This window comes from Mesoplodon bidens (assembly GCF_964165515.1).
Source record: "Mesoplodon bidens genome assembly, chromosome: 9".
Classification (NCBI taxonomy): Eukaryota; Metazoa; Chordata; class Mammalia; order Artiodactyla; family Ziphiidae; genus Mesoplodon; species Mesoplodon bidens.
In genome coordinates this window covers 82,371,099-82,392,599 of record NC_138166.1, presented here as the reverse complement: position 1 = coordinate 82,392,599, position 21,501 = coordinate 82,371,099, and the positions used below count along the sequence as shown (strand labels likewise).

Sequence of the window (21,501 nt, the reverse complement as noted above, 5' to 3'; positions counted from 1 at the left end):
TGGTGATTCCGAAAATCTGTCTTGCTCCCCTCCCGAACCCCCTCCGCACACACAACTAAAAGAATGAATGTCAAACTGAAACCAAGCAGGATCCTGTGGGGCCCTCCCGGGTACAAAAGCCCCTCTGTGTCCCCCATTTCTTGTTTATAGAAGGCTTTAGTCTCCTAGGCCTTCCAGAGTTCCAAACAGCAGGCTCCAGCACTCATTAGGGGAGTGAGGGAGTGCAGAAACAACAAGCAGTTAAACAAGAGAAGTGGCAACAATAGTTCAGTGATAAAACAGAGTTCTAGTTCCTCCTCAGGGATACACACAATCTAACATGTATCTCTGAGTTGTTCTGCAGAAACTAAGACCCCCCCACCTGGGTAGACGACAGTGACTACACACTGTATACCCAACGCTGGCTGGCTGGCAGGCACCAGAACATTGATAATCAAGATTCACATCACCCTGTTACCTCACCATCAACCAATCAGAAGAAGAAAGCCATACACCCTGCAGCCCTCTCCCCAAATGTTGCCTTGAAAAATCATTCCCTGAGGGAGGGATAAATTGGAAGGTTAGGATTGACATATACACACTACTATATATAAAACAGATAACTAATAAGGACCTACTGTATAGCACAGGGAACTCTACTCAATACTCTGCAATGGCCTACATGGGAAAAGAATCTAAAAAAGAGTAGATGTATGTGTATGTAAAACTGATTCATTTCGCTCTACACCTGAAACTAACACAACATTGTAAATCAACTCTACTCCAATAAAAATTTAAAAAAAGAAAATCATCCCCTGAAAGCCAACGAGGAGTTCAGGTCTTCTGAACACGAGCCACCTTGCTTGGCACCCAGCAAATAAAAATACTTCACCACAACCTGGTGTCAGTAAATTGGCTTTGCTGTGCAGCAAAGCAGACCCAAGTTCATTTCAGTGACAAAACCGTTATTGTGTTTCAAGGAGCATATCATTCCATATGATCCGTTCATCGCTTCATGTTCTTCTTCCAAATGAGATAATATGCTAGACGAATTCGAATCACAGAATTCCAACCTCTGAGCACACAGTTCAAAAAAGCAATCCCTGGGGACTTCCCTGACGGTCCAGGGGTTAAGACTTCGCCTTCCAGTGCAGGGGGTGCAGGTTAGATCCCTGGTGAGGGAGCTAAGATCCCACATGGCACACAGCCAAAAAACCAAAGCATAAAACAGAAACAATATTGTAACAAATTCAATAAAGACTTTAAAAATGGTCTGCATCAAAAAAAAAAAAAAAAAGAAAAAGAAAAGGCTATCACTCCCAAAAAGGATCTTGAATTTTAGGGAGATGTCCTCTTCCTTCCAGTGCTAGTTATCTGGTGGGGATTTTAAAAACCTACATGTGTGATCTAATTAGATTTTATATTCAGAAAAGCCAAAAACCCCTTAATGTCTCAAAAGTTTTGAGAAACAATGGATGAAAGTTCAGAGTCCTCTATTGAGAACATTCTCTAAGAGGCCAGAGCACCATCCACATTTTTGGTTTAAATCCTGTAATCTTGATGGTAATCCCTTTCCCCCAGGAGCTGGCCTTCTTTATTAATGAAGAAGAATCTGATTATCAAAAACAAGGCCTGGGTTCCCCACTCTAATCTAGAAACAAAGGAAAAGATGTTTTGGTAAATGCCAAGAGAAATCTATTAATTTGCAAGACACTGGATCCCGAGTTTAGATTTTATTTTCTTTTATCCGTACTAAATCCTGGTTTCCTCTTCCGCAAGAATAAGAGTCTCTACATCTAATCAACTATACTTTGAATACACTGAAAAGTTAAATCACTGCAGCCACCATGGCTACAGATGGAAGGAGGCACAGTGGGGGGTGGGGGGTGGTGTTGACCCATCATCTTTCAACTGAAACAAAGAAAGGGGAGAAGGAGGATGCACAGAAAGCCTCTGAAGGCAATTACAGACCAGCAGTCACTTGAGAGCTGGTCAGAACTGCAGACTCAGACCCTACCTGGACCTCCTGATTCAGAATCTGCATTTTAATAAGACCCTCAGGTGACAGGTATGCACAACGAGGTTAATCTCCTCCCACACACACACTTTATTCCCCACTCTGTGCCTGGGGAATCTGCCTGGCTCAAACATGTCCTCCAGCAAATTCAGCTTAAACTTTTTACTCAAAGAGGCCTTCCCAATCCCCAGACTAGGTCAGCTATATGCCATATATGCTCTGAGCCTCTGTATTTCTCTCCCATAGAATTCATCACAACATTAAATAGCATAATGAATTGTATAGTATCAGTTTTCCACTCCATGGTGCAAGCTCTCTCCGGGCAAGGACTACATCTATCTTATTCACCATGGTAGCCCCAGAGCCCAGAACAAGACCAGAGACAAAGTAAGCATTCAGTAAGTGTTTTTTCTGAATAAATGAATGGTCCTAGTATGTATCAAGCATAAGTATCAAGTGCTAGACTTTGGAAAGAAGGGACAAAAACAATTAAAACAAAGTCCTTGTCCTTAAGCAGCTCATAGCTTAGTGGATTTTTGCTGAAGCTAAGGAGAGAGCCAAGCTCTTAAGAGTATGCGCTGCATTCACAGCTGTTTTTCCTGTTTTTCCGCCAAATGACAACAGGTAACCCAAAGGTTGTCTAAGGCCTTACAGGGAACCCCTCCCTAGCATGACCTACAGGCAAGCGCGTCCTCACCTAACCCTCCCCTCAAAGATTCTCCCCTCCCAGCATTCAGTACTTTGTCCAGCCCTCTCTCTCTCTGTCCTCTCTAAGGCAACTCCAACAGTCTTCAGCATCATTTTATTCTCCCCTAAGAAGTTCGTGTTTCCTCTGGGAACATTTTCTTCAACCCGCTTTCTTCATCAGCCCTCTTATTATGAAATGTCAAATTTCCTTGTTACATCCTTTAAGAATGTTTTACCTAACTCACTTCCAACCACTCGATTATTTCCTGCGAGCTATGAAGTCTATTGTCAACAGAAACCATTCAACTCTATGTCCCAGACCACACTGGAGAAATCTCCCGATTAACTATTCGATACCGAATTGTTCTCCCACTTTCTTCAGTCATTTCCTTTATTCCCCAAAGAGATACTCTGTCTGAACAAATGCTGTCATCTTTTCTAGGATTATATTTTCGATGATTCTTATATTTATTCTTGTTTAATAGACAAGAATCTCTTGAGAGATTTACATCCCAAAGCCAAATACCATGGTAACAAAAATGCCTAAACTGATAGCGATGAGAGTAACATTTTTTCATTTTATCTCCAGGTAAGGAAGCTCACAGAGAAATATTAGTGGAGGCAAAGAACACACTGACAAGGAGGGAAGTGCTCAGTGGAGAAGACAAGAACAAGCTGAAGCTACTATCAAGGCAGCTCACAGCCCTGTCCAAGGGGCTCAGAACCCACTCCGCATTCCCAACCAGACCCCAGTTAGAGCATAATACAGCCACTAAAAACACCGAATTCTAGACACTAAGACTTTGATGTAAAGATCCGTTCTAAGCACTGCTTGTACACCAAGTATTACAGATATGTTCGTGTGCCTGTCATGAATGGGATTAAACATTCCAAGGGCATGCCTTCTGAATATTTTCCACATGCCACCCTGTAATACTGTTTACCAAACAATGACAAACTGGAACCCTAGCCCAAACATTTGGTTTGTGGACTGTGAGAAATTTTAAGGCACTTTAAAAAGTCACCAATTGTTTTCTTAAATGCTTCAAAATACACACTTCTAGGGTGTCCGGCCTTAGCCTACTTTGTGGGTTTCAAATCACCAGTGCCTTTTTTGGTTCAGATACACTTTGCATATCTGCCCACTCCACGTTTCAGAACTGCTAAAAAATGTGAGAGGAAGGTTAAGGTCTTATTTCTCTTGAATTGATGCACTGGCACTGCAGGTATCGGAGGCAACTCCCCAAAGACAGGTCTTCTGTTAAGGAAGCTCAAAAAAAAATGTGTTCTGAGGCCAAAGATATTTCCTCCCCACTTCAGGGGCAAATGGAGATGAAGCAAGTTGCCAAGGCAGGGTGGAGAGGCCTAGGTTGCATTCCAGGGGCTACTCAGTTAACAGGGTCTGTACGTCCAGCCCTCCCCACCCTTTAACTCTCGTGCCTCCTCCCCAACTCCAATGCTCAGAGGAAGGACAGAAGTGTAACCACAAAACCTGATCCAGAAGCGGGGAAAGCACAGCTACTGCTTTCCCAGCCTCAATGGCCACAGCTGCTGTCATCGTATTTCTCCTCCTCAGAGCACTGCCATCACTGCATCCCTGAGCCAAAGGTACACTAGGCAAAATAGCAAATCATAATCCCATGATTAAAAGGGGGGTAGGAGGCACCAGACAGATACAGCTAAGTGAAAGTATATCAGACTCTTGCAACATTCTAGAGGAATGACGATTATTGCATTTACTGTTCCTCGGGATTGCTTCTGTAAAGCCATGCACATTTTTTCTTAGAACTAATTTATAGCAAACGGATGCTGGATTATTGAGCATAATACTCAATATTGTTCAGAATGAATCGCCTCTCAAGAATATCTAATATATTTATTTTGGCTTATATGTAGGACTGACTGTAGAACTTGGGAAAGTCAAGCAACTTCTGTGCTCCCCATGAAAAGCATTAATGTTCCCATTTTATTGTCCAAACTTCTTTGGAAACTTTTCCTATTTGTAATGTTGATAGTCAATTTTAGATGTCAAAATAAAGAAGTACAAACCACACATCTACCATAAACCTTTCAGAGTCCTTTACTGCTAAATTAATGTACCATCCCAAGATTCCCCTTATTATTAAAATCCTTCAGAGAGTGGGATGAACGCCATTATCACCTAACACAGCTGAAGATTACAAGTGGTCATTCCTTCCCCACTATATGCTGGTGTGCCCAGCCCACCCTCATCCTTAACCATCATGCACAGATTTGCACACCTCTTCAAGAAGTTAAACTAAGGCTATCTGGCCACGATCTGGAATTTGCTTACAAGTACTGCCCAGAAGAGACTGCTCCTCCATTTTTATTAAAAAATGCCAATAATATTCTGCTTACCCTATACTATCACTAAAGCCCAGATCTTTGATTCCCCTCAACGTTTTTTTCTTTTGGTTTTTTTCCTTTCAAAATAAATGAAAGTTTTTAACACATAAAGCATAGAAATTTCACAAGAAAGTTTATGGGCAGCTCAGGCTCCTGGGGCATCTTTCCTATGTTTAGCCTTGTGCCATCAACCCCTTTCAAAAACCGATTTTCCCCGTTCCTCAGATAATCTTGAGTCCCAAGTTTATTATTCTCTCTACACTGGCTTTCAGCTTCATCCTGTTGATAATCAGGAAAACATTTTCTTCGGACACGAGAGTAGGAGAGGTACTTTCATTCAGAGCACCAATCCGGGGACGCTGAAGAATTCAATGGAAGCCAAGCGGTCTGGCCGGCAGCCCCACACTGGCTCTGTGACGCGCTGGCATGAGATGACTAACACCCGGGCAGGGCAGGCTGAACCGGGAGCCGGGCCTGGGCTCCAGAGAGCCTGCGGGAGGTCTCAGGAGAGTCTAAAGCTCTCACAAGAGAGGAGTTTAACAAGATAACTCGGCTTTTAAGTAACAGAGGCAGCCCCCTGGCCTCTGGGCTGCAAAAGGGCTCACCTGCCAGGAGTAATAACACAAGCAATTACTGCACACAGAATAATAAAGCTCAGCGGGATTCCCAGGTACTCGGATGCAGTCTCCCTCCCCCTTACTTACACAAAGGGGGAAGGAATGGGAGGAAGAAATGCCCCACTTTTCATGAAGACCGGGACAGTCCTATTAGGTAAGCAGCTAAATTACACTTGACAGAGTAAGTCACTGCTTTGGGTGGTTGCCAAAAATAAAAATGCCCCTGGTATTAAAGGTTATATATAAAACAATGCATCCTCCCTCTCCTGGAACAGAATTCATAAAGTTTAAAAGTTCACTAACATCACATTCCAGAGACTGGAAAGAGACTTAAATGTCTCGCTTCTCATTCCTTTCTCTACCACAAACTTCCAGCAGGCCTTCCTCACTTTAGGTAAGTTTCCTTCAACTTGCACATCGACAGCAGATTGCTCACAGCTGCTTTCACGAACATCTGCGCATTCCCACCTGGACCTACCCATTTCTGCTGCCTTTTATCTCATCCGTTTTATTCCTCTGCCTCTGTCAAGACCTGTCACTTTCACCGTCTCCCCAGAAGAGATGTTTAAAACAGAGAAACTGATCTGAAAATATCACATCTGATTTTTCCAACCCATCCATTCTCCAAGAAAACCTTCAGTATTTAACTTCACGAGGTCCCCCTTCCACCATAAAACAAGGTTACCTGCCTCTACTTAACAGCACTTTAATGAGAGAGACACCTAAAATCTCATCAGCCCAAAGCTTTACCCAGAATCAGCTGCACAGCCTGGTCTCAAGCCTGGGCTGCCTGTGCTCCATGAAAGCCTGGAGACCCTCCACCCCGCCCCAGGGCATCCTAGCAGCTACTTAAAAAACCATCTACCTTCTGTTTATTTTGGCCTCTGTTGAACTATGCCAGCCCACACTCTTTCTCCCAGACTTGACTCTTCTTACTAAACCCATTAAACATACTTTTTTTGTTGTTTTTGTTTGTTTGTTTTTTGCGGTACCCGGGCCTCTCCCGTTGCGGAGCACAGGCTCCGGAAGCGCAGGCTCAGCGGTCATGGCTCACGGGCACAGCGGCATGTGGGATCTTCCCAGACCAGGGCACGAACCTGCGTGCCCTGCATCGGCAGGCGGACTCCCAACCACCGCGCCACCAGGGAAGCCCTAAACATACATTTTATCACTCAAATCAGAACACTTTGAGAGTGAAAACGGGGAGTTACTGATAATTGTGCCAAGACAACAGCCCTGGGCAAACTGGGATGTAAGTTGTCCTGTCCTAACAAAGGTGGGAGGCCAGGTAAGGGGCTGTTCCTTGCAAATAACCAATTTATGCTGGTCCTACACATTGTTCCTCTCTGCCAATCTCCCAAAGAGGACCAGAAAATGCCCAAATGAACTAGTCCACCTCGGGTCAAAGAAAACAGAAAATGTTTTATGTTGTAGTGGAAAATTTTTTCGAAATATATCAGCTTCAAGTTTTGATCCTTTGCGGGTGGAGACGAAATGCAGCCCAGTCCTAAAGTAGCAGAGGCTAGACGGTTCCTGGGAGGATGGGGCAGGAGTCAAAGGAAACCAAAACTTTGCCCGTCGTATTTTTGCCTGATTAGCCTCACCTGCACCGCTGAACCACAACTAGTATTCACACATACAGCTGCCCTTTTCCACGTGTTACCTACATTTGTTTAATCTTTCCTAACAGTTAAATGAATACCTCCAAAGCTCATAAGGTTACACATTTGCCAGTGCACAGTTTCAGCTAAGCCAGGGCTTCCCAGACTTTTAAAGATTCCAGACCAGTAGAGTTTCCCCCACTTCCAAAAATTAAGGACTGACATGTTATACATTTCTTATTTGTACCAAGGACATGAAGGAAGACAAAGGCCATCACATTATTTATAAAGTAAAGGACATTTTAGCCAAAAAAAAATAATAGTAAGAATATAATCTCAAAATTAAAGCCAGTCCTTCAAATTGAACCGCCTCAACATCACAGAACTTGCCAGGCGCCCTTTGTCCTCTCATTTTACCTCAGCTGGCTCCAATTCCGGTCCCATCTGAGCTGGGGACAGATCCGGAAAGTGCTGGACTACTAACACCAGCCAATGGTCAGAACACCGCTTTCTCTCACTCATTTTATCAGCAACAACCCCATGAGGTGAGCACTGTTATTATGCTCGTTTACAGGCAAAGCTGGAAGGTAAAGGGTAAAGTCACCTGCTAATAGCCAGTGAAGCTAATGATGTGGGCCACAGCCATCCCAGAAAATCAGTTTGGTTCTGCCTCAAGACACAACTTATGTGTCTGTTTCCCAAAGTGTGGGCTTGTTTAAAAAACAAACCAAGAAAAACTGGTTTAGGTGGTATATGATCCCTGTATGTATGTACCAGCATTTAATATTTATACATAAATAAGAAATGTCTCCTGTCCCCTTTTCAATTCTCTTTCAATCCTTTCTGTTAAACGAAGTTTCAGTTTGGCGGCAGGAAGCCTTTAGCACACCTCTACCACTTGTTACACACTTCCTTGAGAGCCCGCTGTGAAACGCTGTACCTAGCTAGAGTTTAATAATACTCACTGTTTAGTTTTCACTGTGGGGTTTTTCTAAAGGTACTTTCTAGTAAGTAGTAACCAGGAAGTAATACTGGTTTCCCATTTTCAATGGTGAAATCATTTCCTTTAAAAATAATATTTCAATTTTTTTTTTTTTTTTTTTTTTTTTTCCCCTGTGTGTAAATGTGAAACATTTATTTTAGATATCAGACAAGAACAGAGCTAAGTAATCCAATTTTACTGCAGCAGTATAAAAATCATCCTTTCACCAGTGTAAGATTTAAATGCATCTGCACAAGGGTACACATTATATAAAATGTAGTAAGATTACTGCTGCCCTGCCAAGTACTTCCAGTCCCTACCCAGGTCCTACTGCAATACTGGTGGTCCCAAGAGTTTCATGGAAGCAAATCATTTAAAATAATAAAGCAATTAAAAAGACAAATCAAAATGCCTCAGTGACCACATATTCAACTCAAACTTTATCTATTTAAATGTTACATTTGCCTCCCACTAATAAATCTTTATTTCACTCAAACTTGAACCATAAATCTTCCACACTGAAGTATCTTCCTTGCCTAACTAATTCAAAGGAAAAAAACAAAATGATTAGTAAAGAAAATAGTAGGGATTAACACACCCTTTTGTTTTAAATATTTTTAAGGTTTAAAAATTGTTTAAAGTTTTAAACTTCTAGTAAGAAAACATTATCTGAATGAATACCCTAATGGCAAACCACTGTAAAATGTTCCAGCTGCATCTGGAGCAGAGGGGTAGGGATTATCTTCAAAGCACCCCAGCTTTCTTCATGAGAAGATCAGAGGTACACTGGTTTGTATTATTGCGACATCCATTAGGTGATCTAAGTTGCTTTTTCTTCAGCAGGGGCTTCATTTGTCAGAAGGGCATTATGCTTGACCTCCAAATTTGGCCGACAATTTACTGATGAGATTCATAACCTTTGGGTTGCTCTGATATTTTGACATATTTGCCGGGTTCTGAGCCACATCCTGGAAGGCCACCATAACTTCTGGATCCTGCATGGCTGCAAGAACCTCTGGATCACTAAGAATTTCATTGAGCCCAGGCATTCCTGCCATTCCAGGCATGCCCCCTCCCATTCCAGGCATTCCTCCAGGAAAATTACCAGGCATTCCACCAGGAAAGCCACCTGGAAAAGAGCCATACTGAGCTCCTGATTGTCGTCTGGCTTCTTCCTCCCTCTGGGCTCTCTCATGTTCTTCCCGAGCCTTCTTGACCCTTTCTATTCTTTCTTTGATCTCTCGCTCTTCACGTTTTCGCTCATACTTTCTCCGATGTTCAGCAATTTTCTGGGCCCTTGGTTGAACTTCTTTCAGCATTGCACTAGCATCTTCATCATAATCCAGCTTACAGGCAAGGGCAAGATCATGGGCAGCTTCTTCCCAATGGCCCAAAAGTCTGTGTGCTTTCCCTCGCCACTTGTATGGCTGAGCAGAATCAGGATTTATTTCAATAGCTCTGTCACAGTCTCGGATGGCAGCATTTGGCTTCTGTAATTTGATGAAGACACTCGCTCTCTTGGCATACAGAATGGCCAAACGAGGATTTAGCTTGATGGCATCTGTGAACAAGTCAATGGCTTTCTGTAGTTCACCATCATTTAGGGCATCAATGGCAGCCACTTTTTTATCATTTGCCTGATCCATCATCTCCTCAGTTATCTCTACATTTTCATCTCCCATTTCTTGAGGGGCATCAGTGTCTGGTTCAATCACACCTTCATTGTCAATTTCTAGATCACTCTCCTCACTTGATGGTTCATCTGTCTTTATGTTTTCCTCCGCCTTCCTACTATCCGTTTTTTCTTCCTTGGTATTTTCTTCCAATTTAGTTTTATGAGTAGCAGGTGGTATTTTACCCCCCATGCTCTCCACCCACTCCCTCAGGAAGCGCATTTCCTCGGTGTGCAGAACGCCTGGGTCCTGCTTGCACATTTTCACGAAGGCTCGAAGCTCGCTCACTTTGCGGGGGTCCATGGTCCGGAGGCGGCGGGAGGCGGCGGGAGGCGGCGGGAGGCGGCGGGAGGCGGCGGGAGGCGGCGGGAGGCGGCGGGAGGCGGCGGGAGGCGGCGGGAGGCGGCGGGCACGACGGAAGCTGCGGCCCGATCCCAAGCCCGGGCGCTAGCTCAGCGTGATCGTGTAAAGGGGCTATTTCAATTTTTAAAATAGCTGATTGCCCCAAAGATTTTCACACTAAATAAAAGTAGAGGCAGTGTTCCAATATGCTAAAAATATGGGAGGGGCAGCACACACACACCGGAAGCCCCGGAAACTGGAGGTAAACCATCAGCAGGGTTGAGACGAGCTGGACCAAAGGCTGAAAACAAGACTCCCCTGCTTCAGCCTCTCCGAACAACTCTAAAAATGGCCGGCTTTCCCCGTGCAGGATGTGTCAGGCTCACCACCACTACCAGCCCACCTACTAATCCAAGAAAATGAGGAAGAGCTATGTACCAGACTGTAGGAAAGAAAAGTCAGGCCTCTCACAGGACCTTGCCTCTGACCTCCTCCTGTCATCCAGAGGTAGGTAGTTGCACCCTTTCTTAGCCAGGGAGCTCTCTAGAACCCAGAGAGAGCAGGTAAGGCTAAAGCTCTAAGAGCCTACTCTCCTTTAAGTTCAAGACCTCAAAACATCTGGAGGCCTTCAAGCAATAAAAGAGTAGTGATTTAATGATCCCCAGGAGCGGAGCCCTGCCCTCCACTGAAAAGATAGTGGTTTTCAAGGATACTGACTGGGGGAAATAGACTACCAACCGTGAAAGGATTAATGAGTGTAAGAAGAGGATAAACTGTATTTTGCCCTAAATCTAATCTAAGATGATCCTGGTAGGATATAAAAAGGTGAAGTCTAAGTAAAGCGCCCCCTACAACTACCGAAAACATTAAGCGCACTTCTAAGAATCTATCTTAGGGAAATGCCAACACAAGAACACGAAGATGTATCAAAGAATGTTGATATATCAACAGGAAAAAAGTTGATAAGCAAACACACCCAAACTATGGAATACTCCTCAAACGTTAAAGAATGAGGTAGATGTATAATTATGACACAGATAGTTATGACAATTTTAAAAAGAAAGTTACAGGACTCATTACGACCTCATTTCTGTTTGTTTGTTTGTTTAAAAAGGGAGGGTGTACATATCTGCATGAACAACTGTGGGAAGAACGTTTACTTAGGGAATGAGAATGAATGGTAGAAAACTCGTAAGGAGGGCAGAGAGAGATTTTTGCATTTAACTTTACATACTTCGATACTGTCTGAAGCCTAATTAGGAACAAGCATGAAGTCGAAAATTTAAATACCAATAATTATGAAATTACTAACACTGGATGGCATTCACCTGAGCATGTGGAAGTATTTCAGGGATGAGCTAGAAAACTGCTGGTCAAAAGAAGGAAAGGCCACCAAGGAACTGCAAATGTGACCCTTAATCATAAGGACCTCAAAGACTTGAGAATTACAAGAAAGTTTTATTTACAAATTAGACAAGCTAGTGGAATAGAAAGTAAAGACTGGGCTTCCCTGGTGGTGCAGTGGTTAAGAATCCGCCTGCCAACACAGGGGACACGGCTTCGAGCCCTGGTCCGGGAAGATCTCACATGCCGTCGAGCAACTAAGCCTGTGTGCCACAACTACTGAGCCTGCGCTCTAGAGCCCGTGAGCCACAACTACTGAGGCCGTGTGCCACAACTACTGAAGCCTTTGTGCCTAGAGCCCGTGCTCCGCAACAAGAGAAGCCACGGCAATGAGAAGCCCATGCACCACAACGACGAGCGGCCCCTGCTCACCGTAGCTAGAGAAAGCCCGCACGCAGCAACAAAGACCCAAAAATAAATAAATAAATAAATAAATTTTTTTTAAAAAAAGTAAAGACTAAGACCACCAAAGAGGTCATTGTCTTTTGGGTTTTACTGGTGTTGTTCTTGTTAAGAACGGGGCTTATAAACAAGAAACAGGATGGATACAAATAGAGAAACCAAAAAGCCCGTATGTGTGGTTCTGCAGGATTCTAAGAGCAGAAAGTAAGGAGCAGAGAATCTTCATGTTTGTAGATGACACTAAAGACTTCCATGGTACTAACGTGCCAAGTTATGGGTGCCAAATTATAGGAAGATCTGGGGAATCTATGCAAATAGAAGGAAAAGTGGCAAATGAGTGTTAAAATGAGCATATGGCCTAAATCAGGCATATAAAACAACTCCTCAGCTGTCAGTTATGACCTAGGAATAGGCTCTCGGAGTCACTGTAAATGGACCCCTGAGAACGTCAGCCTAATATTGAGCTACAGATTAAAAGCAATGCAAAGTGTCCTGGGAGCCATCGAGACAAGTGCTAAAAAGAAAAAAAGAAGCTACTAACCCCTCTCGTATAAAATTCAGAGGCACCGGCCCCCAAAACACACACTTCTTTTGTCATTTATGTCCTGCCCCTTCAACTACATACAGCACAGGAGTTAAACAAGATCAGTGGGTCTCAAATGCCAGCCCCTGGATGAATCCCAAACGGACTCTTTCAGAATCACTTAGGAGTGGCTTTTTTAAAATACGGATTCCCGGGAATTCCCCGCTCGGTCTGGTAGTTAGGACTCCACGCTTCCACCGCAGGGAACTAAGATCCGCGTGGCGCACAGCGCAGTGGGGGAAAAAAAAGAATAAAATACGGATTCCCAAGCCACACTTGCAGAGATTCTAATCCAGTGCCTCAGAACGGCCTTCTAGGTGGTCCTGATGCAACGACCTGTTTAGAAAATCACTGGCCTCCTTCTGTCTCTCTAAATCTACTCCCAGAAAGGATGTAAGAAAGCTTACAATAAAAAATAAACTGAAGAAACCATGGGAGGAACTACCAAGAATAGATTAAGATGATTCCTATACTAGCACATGAAATGGAAGTGGGAAAAATCTGCAAGACAATGAGAATGATCTAAAGGAAGAGGCTTTGGCCTCAGAGTGTGAAAACCAGAGCTCAGAACCCAACCAAGCCCCATGCTCCCACCAGACTCCCACAAACAAGAGCAGGACCAGAATAAACTCTCCCCATGAGCTACAGGTTCCCTGAGTGTCCTCCTCATCCCCACCCTTCGCAGGTCGAGACCTGCTGCCCCAGGAGAATGGCTGGGTGTTCGGAAGCAGAGGTGAGACTGCATAAATAAAACCCACTGGTACCATGTTTCTCTGGGTCCCAAACAACCACTCCCACTAGCCTATCCCGACACCACCACTGAAGCCAGGAATCTCCATGGCTCAATTCTATCCACAGTCCAGCCACTCCAGTGTCTGATCACTTAGTCTGATTCAAATTCTAACTCTGGTCTTCCACACTAGAAAACCATAATTCAACTAATCTACCTTCTCAAAACAAAACAAAACAAAAAACAAGCAATGGGAATAGAAAATATGTCTCCTGCAGGATAAGCAGCAATTCAAAGTGAAGTCTACCAGAAGGCGTAAGATCTCTCAGCTTTGATCCATGCCTGAAAGACATGTAATACAGGGATTCCTTCTTATACATTTGCAGCCTTTGGGGTCTATAAGGAGCTAGAGATGATGAGTCCAACCACTTCATTTAAGAGAAAAGAAAAGAGCCTGAAAGGCAGACTACCTTACCCCACAGCACACAGCTGCAGAACAGCAGCATCTGGCCTAGAACCTGTGTCCCCTTAATCCCAGGTCCATGATCTCTCTTCTCTTCCAGGTTGCTTCCCAGGGACAATGTTAATGCACTGGATTTATTAACCTGAAGCACAGTTCCCCAAATCTCCTCAATTTCCCCTATTACACATGAGGTTGGTGTTACAAGACCATCCCGAGCAGGCTACTTCCCACATAGAGAGAACGCAAAGGCACCTCAAACTTGTTAAGGCATAAAGAGAGAGGAGATGGTGCCTTAAAGTCTCAGTCATAAGCATGTAAATGGAGAAAATGTGCCAAGCCCAGTTTATATCAGAGACTGAACATCTCAAAAATGACATCTCAAAGTGTCATCTAAATTTTCATTAGGTTTATTTTCCCTGTAAGTTGCTTAACTTCCTAATTTTTAAAAATTGCCAACTGAAATCTCCGGGGTTTTTTTTCCTAAACATTAGAGCTAAGTGAGAAAAACGTGACGTTAATTTATCATATTGAGTCTCACTGAAAGTAAGTGAATCCCCACAACACTCCATCTGCATCAAATGTTCACAACCTGTGATTCTGCATCAATTTCCGCTGTAAGAACAAAAAGCATACGTCAGTCTCCCAAGAGAGGAATTAGCAACAGAAACCGGGGCGGGGCAGTGGGGGGACCTGGGTGGGTATCCATCTCCAAACAAGAAATAAGAGGAAAAGCTACCTAAGGCCAGAAAAAGTTGAAAGAGTTGAATCCCTTTACTTCATTCCTTGTCCCTGATAAGGCAAAAAATTTCCTGCAATATTTAGCTATGCTCTCCCTTGAAAAAATGAAACAAAATAAATCCAAAGACCAGATTCCAAAGGATATCTACTGAACACCCTGCTAGAACCATACCTGTCAGCTGGACTACTAGCCCATGCTGATAAGTAAGTTTCGCAACAGGCCTTAGAACCTTCTTACCGGGATTCAAAAACCTGGCCGATTTTCTCTTCTGAACTTACTGATGAAAACTAAAATGTTCACTTATTTCCCAAATTTCACTCCCCAAGTAAACTGGGGCATAGACGCGCCAAACCATTTGCCTCATTATTACCAGCACTGAACACTACCCGGCCTCAGGAGTCCCCACTCCTGTTAATGAGCCACACTGCTCATGAGCTCTTCTCTCCTGACCGTTAGTCTGAGCTCTGAAGCATGCTACTTTGATTTTCACCATCACTGTTACCTAAAGCTTGCTAGGTTAAAAGTGTTGCCAGAGGCCAGAGCTACTACATTCCAGGCAGTAAAAAAAAATGATGTCAGGAGCATAAACACTGACAGGTTCTCGTTGCTATGTAACTCTTGCTAAGCCTGCTCTTGGCATTTATCTTCTCATTCAGGTCCTGTCCACTGAAAGGTGGGTACCTTGGGAATACACAGGATTGGCTGATAGGAAGTCAGAAAACCTTAGTCTTGGGACTTCCCTGGTGGTCCAGCGGTTAAGACTCTGCACTCCCAATGCAGGGGCCATTGCAGGGTTCCATCCCTGGTCAGGGAACTAGATCCCGCATGCCACAGCTAAAGATCCCACGTGCCACAACTAAAGATCCCACGTGCCACAACTAAGACCCAAATAAATAAATAAATCTTAAAAAAAAAAAAAACCTTAGTCTTGGCCCTGTAAGAAACACGAATATGACCAAGAGCAAGTATTTTTTTTAATCAATCTCTCATCAGTTATATTTATTCAGTAGACTTAATGTCTGCTACTGATCTCACCAGGATACCAGAACAACCATCACCTCTGCTGCCTTTCCACCTTTTATCACCGTAAAACACATATATTAATAGCTCAGGTTAAACCCATACCATTTATGTGAAACAATGAACTTGAAGAAACTGAAGAGCTACTATAAAAATTCTGAAAATAATCACCAATAGAGACCCTAGGACCTTTGCACTTGCTGTTCCCTCTGCCAGGAACTCTTCCCCTATGGCTGGTTCTTTGATGTCCATCAGATCTCAGCTGAGGGAAGCCTTTCCTATCTAAAGGAGCCACCCCTCCCTTCCTCCCAACCACTCTGTCCCACTCCCCTACCGGAAATCACTATCTTATACTATCATCTTCTTGTTTACTTGTTGATTGTCTATCTCCTCCATGAACCCGTAAGGGCAAGAATCTGATTTACTTCTTTACCACTGGTTCTCTAATACCCAGACAGTGCTTGACACAGATGATCAATAAAATTCGTTCAAGAAAGGAAATATGATTGCTCATCATTCTATATCATTAGTACATGGCAGCAGCCACTGTTAGCATGACTAGAGCCAGATGGATGCTTCCTTTTCATACAGGAAAAATGACAGAAAGCCTTTAAGACATAGCAAAAACTTAGTGCTCCTTTACTTACAATTTTGATTGAAAGCTACCATGCTCACATGCTGGGAAGTGGGCAATTTTAAGACTGGAGGGAAAAGCCTTCCATCCTATTCCACCCACTTCTTTGCAAATGGCCCTACTAAAATATTGTTACTCGGCCACCTTGTCCCTTTGAATAGTAGAATAAGAGTGTTTTAAGTAGCTTAGCAAAGGTGTTTTTCTTTCACAGTCTGCATGAGCTAAGTGCACACAGGAAGGAACAGATTAATAGACTACTACTCTATCCCCACTGCACTCTGGAAAGACACATACTTCTTAGCTCAGAAATGTAGGAAACACTTAGCTATAATGATCTAAATTATAGGCAGCATTTCCTACAAGCTGTACACTGGAGAAATTTCCACTAAGCTACTCACCAGGAAGCCTACATCCCGCTTCACAACAACCTGGCAGCACAATTCCTGTCGAAGGAGGAAACTGTGGCCATCTCCTCCTTTAGGTGTCCCAAGGCTTACACATCAAGTGAGAATCTTGGTTCTTAGCATAAAACCAAAGACTGGCAGAGGGACCCTTTCCCCCTTTTAAATGGGGCGGGGTGAAATGGGAATTGAGATTTGGCCTTCCGCACCATAAGCAGGATAAGATATGCTGCTTCCATGGCTGCTTCTGATAAGCACAGAAGATTCAAGAACTGCGGTGGCTTTATCCTGCTATGTCCTCCTGCTTGAAAAGACATGCAGACATAAGATAGGAGGGTTAGAGTGAAGACTTCGAAAAGGGCTCTATCCCCAAGACAGAAGTAAATGGGGACAGCAAAACCAGCGAAAATAGCCATCTCTAAGTAGCTGCTAAGTGGGGTGACTGAATTTTATACTCAGTACCCCAAGACTTCTCCCAACCTCTATTTAACATGTGCTGACAATATTCTGATGCAGCTAAAGAAAGTCTAGTAATTACTCAAGAAACCCAGAGATAGAATCCTCTAGGGTTTTGAGAAAATATCTGATTTGACAGAGACATTTACTTTCCCAGGTCCTATTTTGTCTGCCCACACAATTGCCAGTCTTATCCCAACTCAAAAAATATACAAATCCACCTTCAGTTTTTCCATCATTCCCACTGCCTTCTCAGTAACAGAAGGGCCCCACAACGCTTGTGTCAACTTACTGCCGACTTCCTCCTTCAACACATTCCAAAACCAGCTCTGTCCCTTGGCTCCCACTCTCAATAGCAGACGCAGCCTCTACCGTCATTTAAAAAAACTAGGCAAAGGCAAAAATTTTTTACAACTTCATTCTCAGTTCTTTCTTCTTCAACCTTAAAAGAAGGAATGCAGGACTTGCTAGGACGGCAAGGCAGAGACCAGAAGAAACCTGCACTTTCCATGGCCTTGCCATGGTTCTTTGGCCAAAAAAGAGGAAGGGCGAGTACTCCTCTTCCCTGCAGCAAACCTCAACCCTAGACCTTCAGACCTTCAGCTCAGCCTGAGTCCAGACAAATCTCAGCCTGAAAGGCCCGCCTCTGGTTAGTCAGTTTCTGCCCCTCAACCCAAAGGCAAGCAAAGCAGTGGCCACTATTTTCCTATTCATCCAACTATTTCCTCCACACTTTCCTCTGTCATAGAGCCCCATCTTCCCTTGAAGTTCTTACAAAGCAGTTCCTGGTACCACTGGAAACGATTACTCTCCAGGAAAATACAACTCTGCTTAGCAGAAGAACTTCACACAGAGCAATTGGCCAGGGGTCGATTTTTCATTCCAGACAGGCTTCGAAGCCTGGCACAATTCTGCCTGTCGCTCTGCAGTTCACCCAGCTTCCCTCACCTAATCCCTGCCTGGAACTCACCCACCCACCCCTTGCAGCTTGGTCACAGAAGAACAGCAGTATAGGTGACTCTACCACTCAATCTTCAAAGCCTCCGTCCAACCCTAACGTGTCTTCCGCACCACACTCCTTTGCACGTTAAGGACCACAAGCACCAAATAAAGTCACTTAGCACAACAGCAGCTCCCAGACAAGACAGGAGTAACATCTAATCTTTCCTTCACTCAAATACAGTCAGCTTCACTTTCCTGCAACTTTGCAGCCATGCATCACCGGCCCTGCCCTCTGCTAACGACATGCCCTGGGGTCAGAGGCACTGTACTATGATGTTCAAGAGCCTGTGCTTTAGCAGACAGGCCTGGGTTCAAGTCCCAGCTCTGCCTATAATTACCAATTAAAAAGTACCTGTCCTGGGGTAAACGACTCTTTCTAAATCTCAGATTACATACCGGTAAAATGTAGCCAATGATCCTATCTACTTGTTAGGTATTATAAATGAGGTAATACAAACAGAATACTCAGCTCAAGACATGAGCCTTAATAAACAAGTGATTGTTGATATTCAGTATCCTCAGGAGTAATCTGTGGGCAGACATCATCACCCCATAGAATCCAGATGCCCTGGAAACCTCCAGCATTTGTAGAAGCAAAAATATGTTCAGCCTCCTTCCACTCCCACCCCACAAATAAGGGGGGCCTTTAAGAAAAATTCAAGCCTTAGCAAAGGAAAGAACTCAGAAAGATTCACTCAGTGCTGCCAATTCCACTACCAGACCGCCAAGCACTGCTCTGTTCCTATGGTGAAGGGAAAGATCAGTGCAAATGAAAAAGCTAATTTAAGAGGAGCCACTTCAGGATAATCCTTTCATAGGTCAAGTCAGTATTTCAAAGAGGTGAAAATATGTGGACCTTGGAAATTCCCTTCTCTTTCAGTTTCTGATAAATTCTGACTCTCCATTTATGTATAAATAAACGGGAAAGCAATACTGAAAATCCTAAGACTCTCAGCTGGAGGCAGAATATTGCCTAAGAAATGAATACATAAGCATCAGTGGGAAAAAAAAATCTTGAAATCTAATTCACACACACAAGCTGAAGAATAATCCTGTGAAAGACAATGAGCCAAGAAAACAGAATGTATTTTAAACTTTCTACAACTGTAAACCACTGCAGAGCTTTGGGACAAAATCTCATACAGAACATTTCCTGACGGAAAAGTCAGAATTGCAGTCTGAAATGTAATCTGGAAGTCTGCGGTCATCACAACCAGAAATTCTAGTAACAACCAAGAAGTGTCAGGTTCCAATATTAGGGAGCGTTGGGAGGAGGCCAATAGAGGGGACAATTGATAAACAGAATTTATACTACAAAATTATCATGGAGCCGGGGGTAAATATTTTTTAATGACACTTGCAGGGTTTAAATTCACCATTCAAAGATGTAGGAAGGGGATATATAATCAGGCAGAAACTACGGTGTTACAGCAGTGGACTGGGAATCAGAACACTTGGGCTCTGGTCCTGGCTCCAATCCAAACCACCAGGTGACCTTAGGCAAGTCACTTGCCCTCTTCAAACTAGTCTCATCTGTAGTGAGGGAACAGTAATGATCGCTAAGATTCCTACCGGCCTAACATCTTAAGAGTCAAAAAGAGGGGGAGCACAAATATGAGGAGCTCTCAGGACTACAGACTTGACACAAGAGGTGGAGGGAAAAAGACGGGAAATGAGGGCCAGAGCGCGAGAAAAGTTGGCGTAAGTAACTGAGCATCGGTGAAAATATAAAAGCTTCAAGAAGACCAAGTACTCCAAGAGTTCCATGGAAGAGCGGACGTCAGGATCTTGAAAAACTACAAACTACTCAGCATATGCCAAAATGGACAGAGGACGGGGAGATCAAAGGACAGATACCAACAAGTTATCCCCGTTAACCAATCACTAATCTATCTGTCCTGGTAAACAGCCAGGAGATTGAGTGCCGCGATCACGGAAATCACTGTGACCCCTAATGTCACGGTGTCCGGGAGGCAAGGCACCCAGGGGAGTCCGTGTCGGCTTGCGTTTAGGGAGGGGATTCCGAGAACGGGTGAAAAGTGAGGAAAGGGGCAGAGGAAAGAGGATCTGGGAAACCATGCAGGCTGGCGGGAGGGGAAGGAGCCAGCGCCAGACTCCCGCACGGTGGTGGCCAGTGGGATCGGTGTCCCGGTCCCCGCTCTCACCATCTTGACGATGCCCCGCTGCACGGTGGGGACCGCGGGTCCCCCGGAGGAGCCGCCGCTCTGCGCGGAGGAGGCCATGTGTAGCGATGGAAAACCAGCGAGTAAGACGGTGGGCCGGCGTGGAGGTGTCAGTGTGGGTCTCGGTGTTGGTGAGAGGCCGCCGCGGAGAAGAGCAGGCGGGCGACCGGCTGTGGGCGATGGACGGGACGGACGCGCCGGGCACTCACAGGAGCAGCAGCAGGACTGCCAGCGAAAGAGACGCGATCTCCGCCGCCGCTACACGTTCTACTCGCCGCGCAAGCGTGCCAGAGCGCCACTGCTCTCCGGCCAATTAGAGCCCAGAGCCCGCCGGACGCCAAGCCAATAGGCACCCTGCTCGCGGAACCCCGCCCCTTGCTCCCCAAACCTGTGGAGAGCTTCAGGAAGCGCTGAAAGAGCTGATTTGCGGTGACGGGCTAAGTCTGGGGCGGGACTTCCGGGGCAGCGGTAGTAGGTAGTGTCGGGAGGTGTAGTGGAAAGGAAAGGACACGTCAGCATCTGGCCGCGGGGCGCGGTGGGCCATGGGAGCCCCAAGGGCGGGGTCAGCCTCGCCCTCCGGCTTGGCCCCGCCCATTACGCCCAGCCCCGCGGGCCCCTGGGGAGCCCACGTGGAAGACAGCTTTCCAGGAGGGCGCACCAGGGTTGGGGAGAGCGGACTGGGACACCGAGCCAACGAGGCCGAATCCTAGAGGGATCTCAGTACTGGTGCACACCGACTTCCGACATTTTACCTCAGCTGAAAGTGTGGGAAGAACTTGGAAAAGTCTGAACGCCGTGAAACCTACCGATGTTGGCCTTGACACAGAACGTGGCCGCGCGCCCTCCGTGTAGTCGGGAGTGTATCTCGCTCGCATTTGTGTCTTCGGTGACTAGCACTTGTTAGGCGCTCGATTCATGTTTTTTGGTGGAAAGAATAAATCTCTCTTACGGGGTGATATATCTTGTGCGCCAGTGAAGTTGCGGAAAACCTTGCTAACACTCTCCGTTGACGCAGGGTGAAGAGCCACGCCTCCTCCAACCACCCGACCCCATCCCTTCACCTAGCCCTAGTCTGTTTCGAGTAAAGTGATGGCGGGGTAGGGAGGCTCAGAGCAAAGACATATAAATGTTTACGTGAATGTTGAGAGACAACTAATATTCGTCGAGTGCCCACTATGAGGAGCCAAGGATCTTACTTTCATGCCATTTAATCTTAATC

The 21,501-nt window shown here is 44.8% G+C and overlaps 2 protein-coding genes across 3 annotated transcripts in view; both read right to left on the bottom strand.

The window, feature by feature from the left end:
- The window catches only part of SND1 (staphylococcal nuclease and tudor domain containing 1), a 427,993-nt gene extending 407,439 nt beyond the window's left edge, over nt 1-20,554 (bottom strand). For both annotated transcript variants that reach the window (XM_081244332.1, XM_081244333.1), the window contains exon 1: nt 20,265-20,554. In XM_081244332.1, the coding sequence (XP_081100458.1) occupies nt 20,265-20,342 (78 nt within the window). In that variant the 5' untranslated portion in view covers nt 20,343-20,554. The remainder of the gene's footprint in view (nt 1-20,264) is intronic.
- LOC308622711 (hsc70-interacting protein) lies at nt 8,383-10,255 on the bottom strand. The gene has a single exon (XM_081244331.1). The coding sequence runs from the start codon at nt 10,224-10,226 to the stop codon at nt 9,117-9,119; it is 1,110 nt and encodes a 369-aa protein (XP_081100457.1). The 5' UTR covers nt 10,227-10,255; the 3' UTR covers nt 8,383-9,116.
- Nucleotides 20,555-21,501: the final 947 nt, after the last annotated feature.

Coding starts and splice junctions, on each gene's coding strand:
- LOC308622711 (XM_081244331.1), bottom strand. CDS start 10,226: ATGGACCCCCGCAAAGTGAGCGAGCTTCGAGCCTTCGTGAAAATGTGC.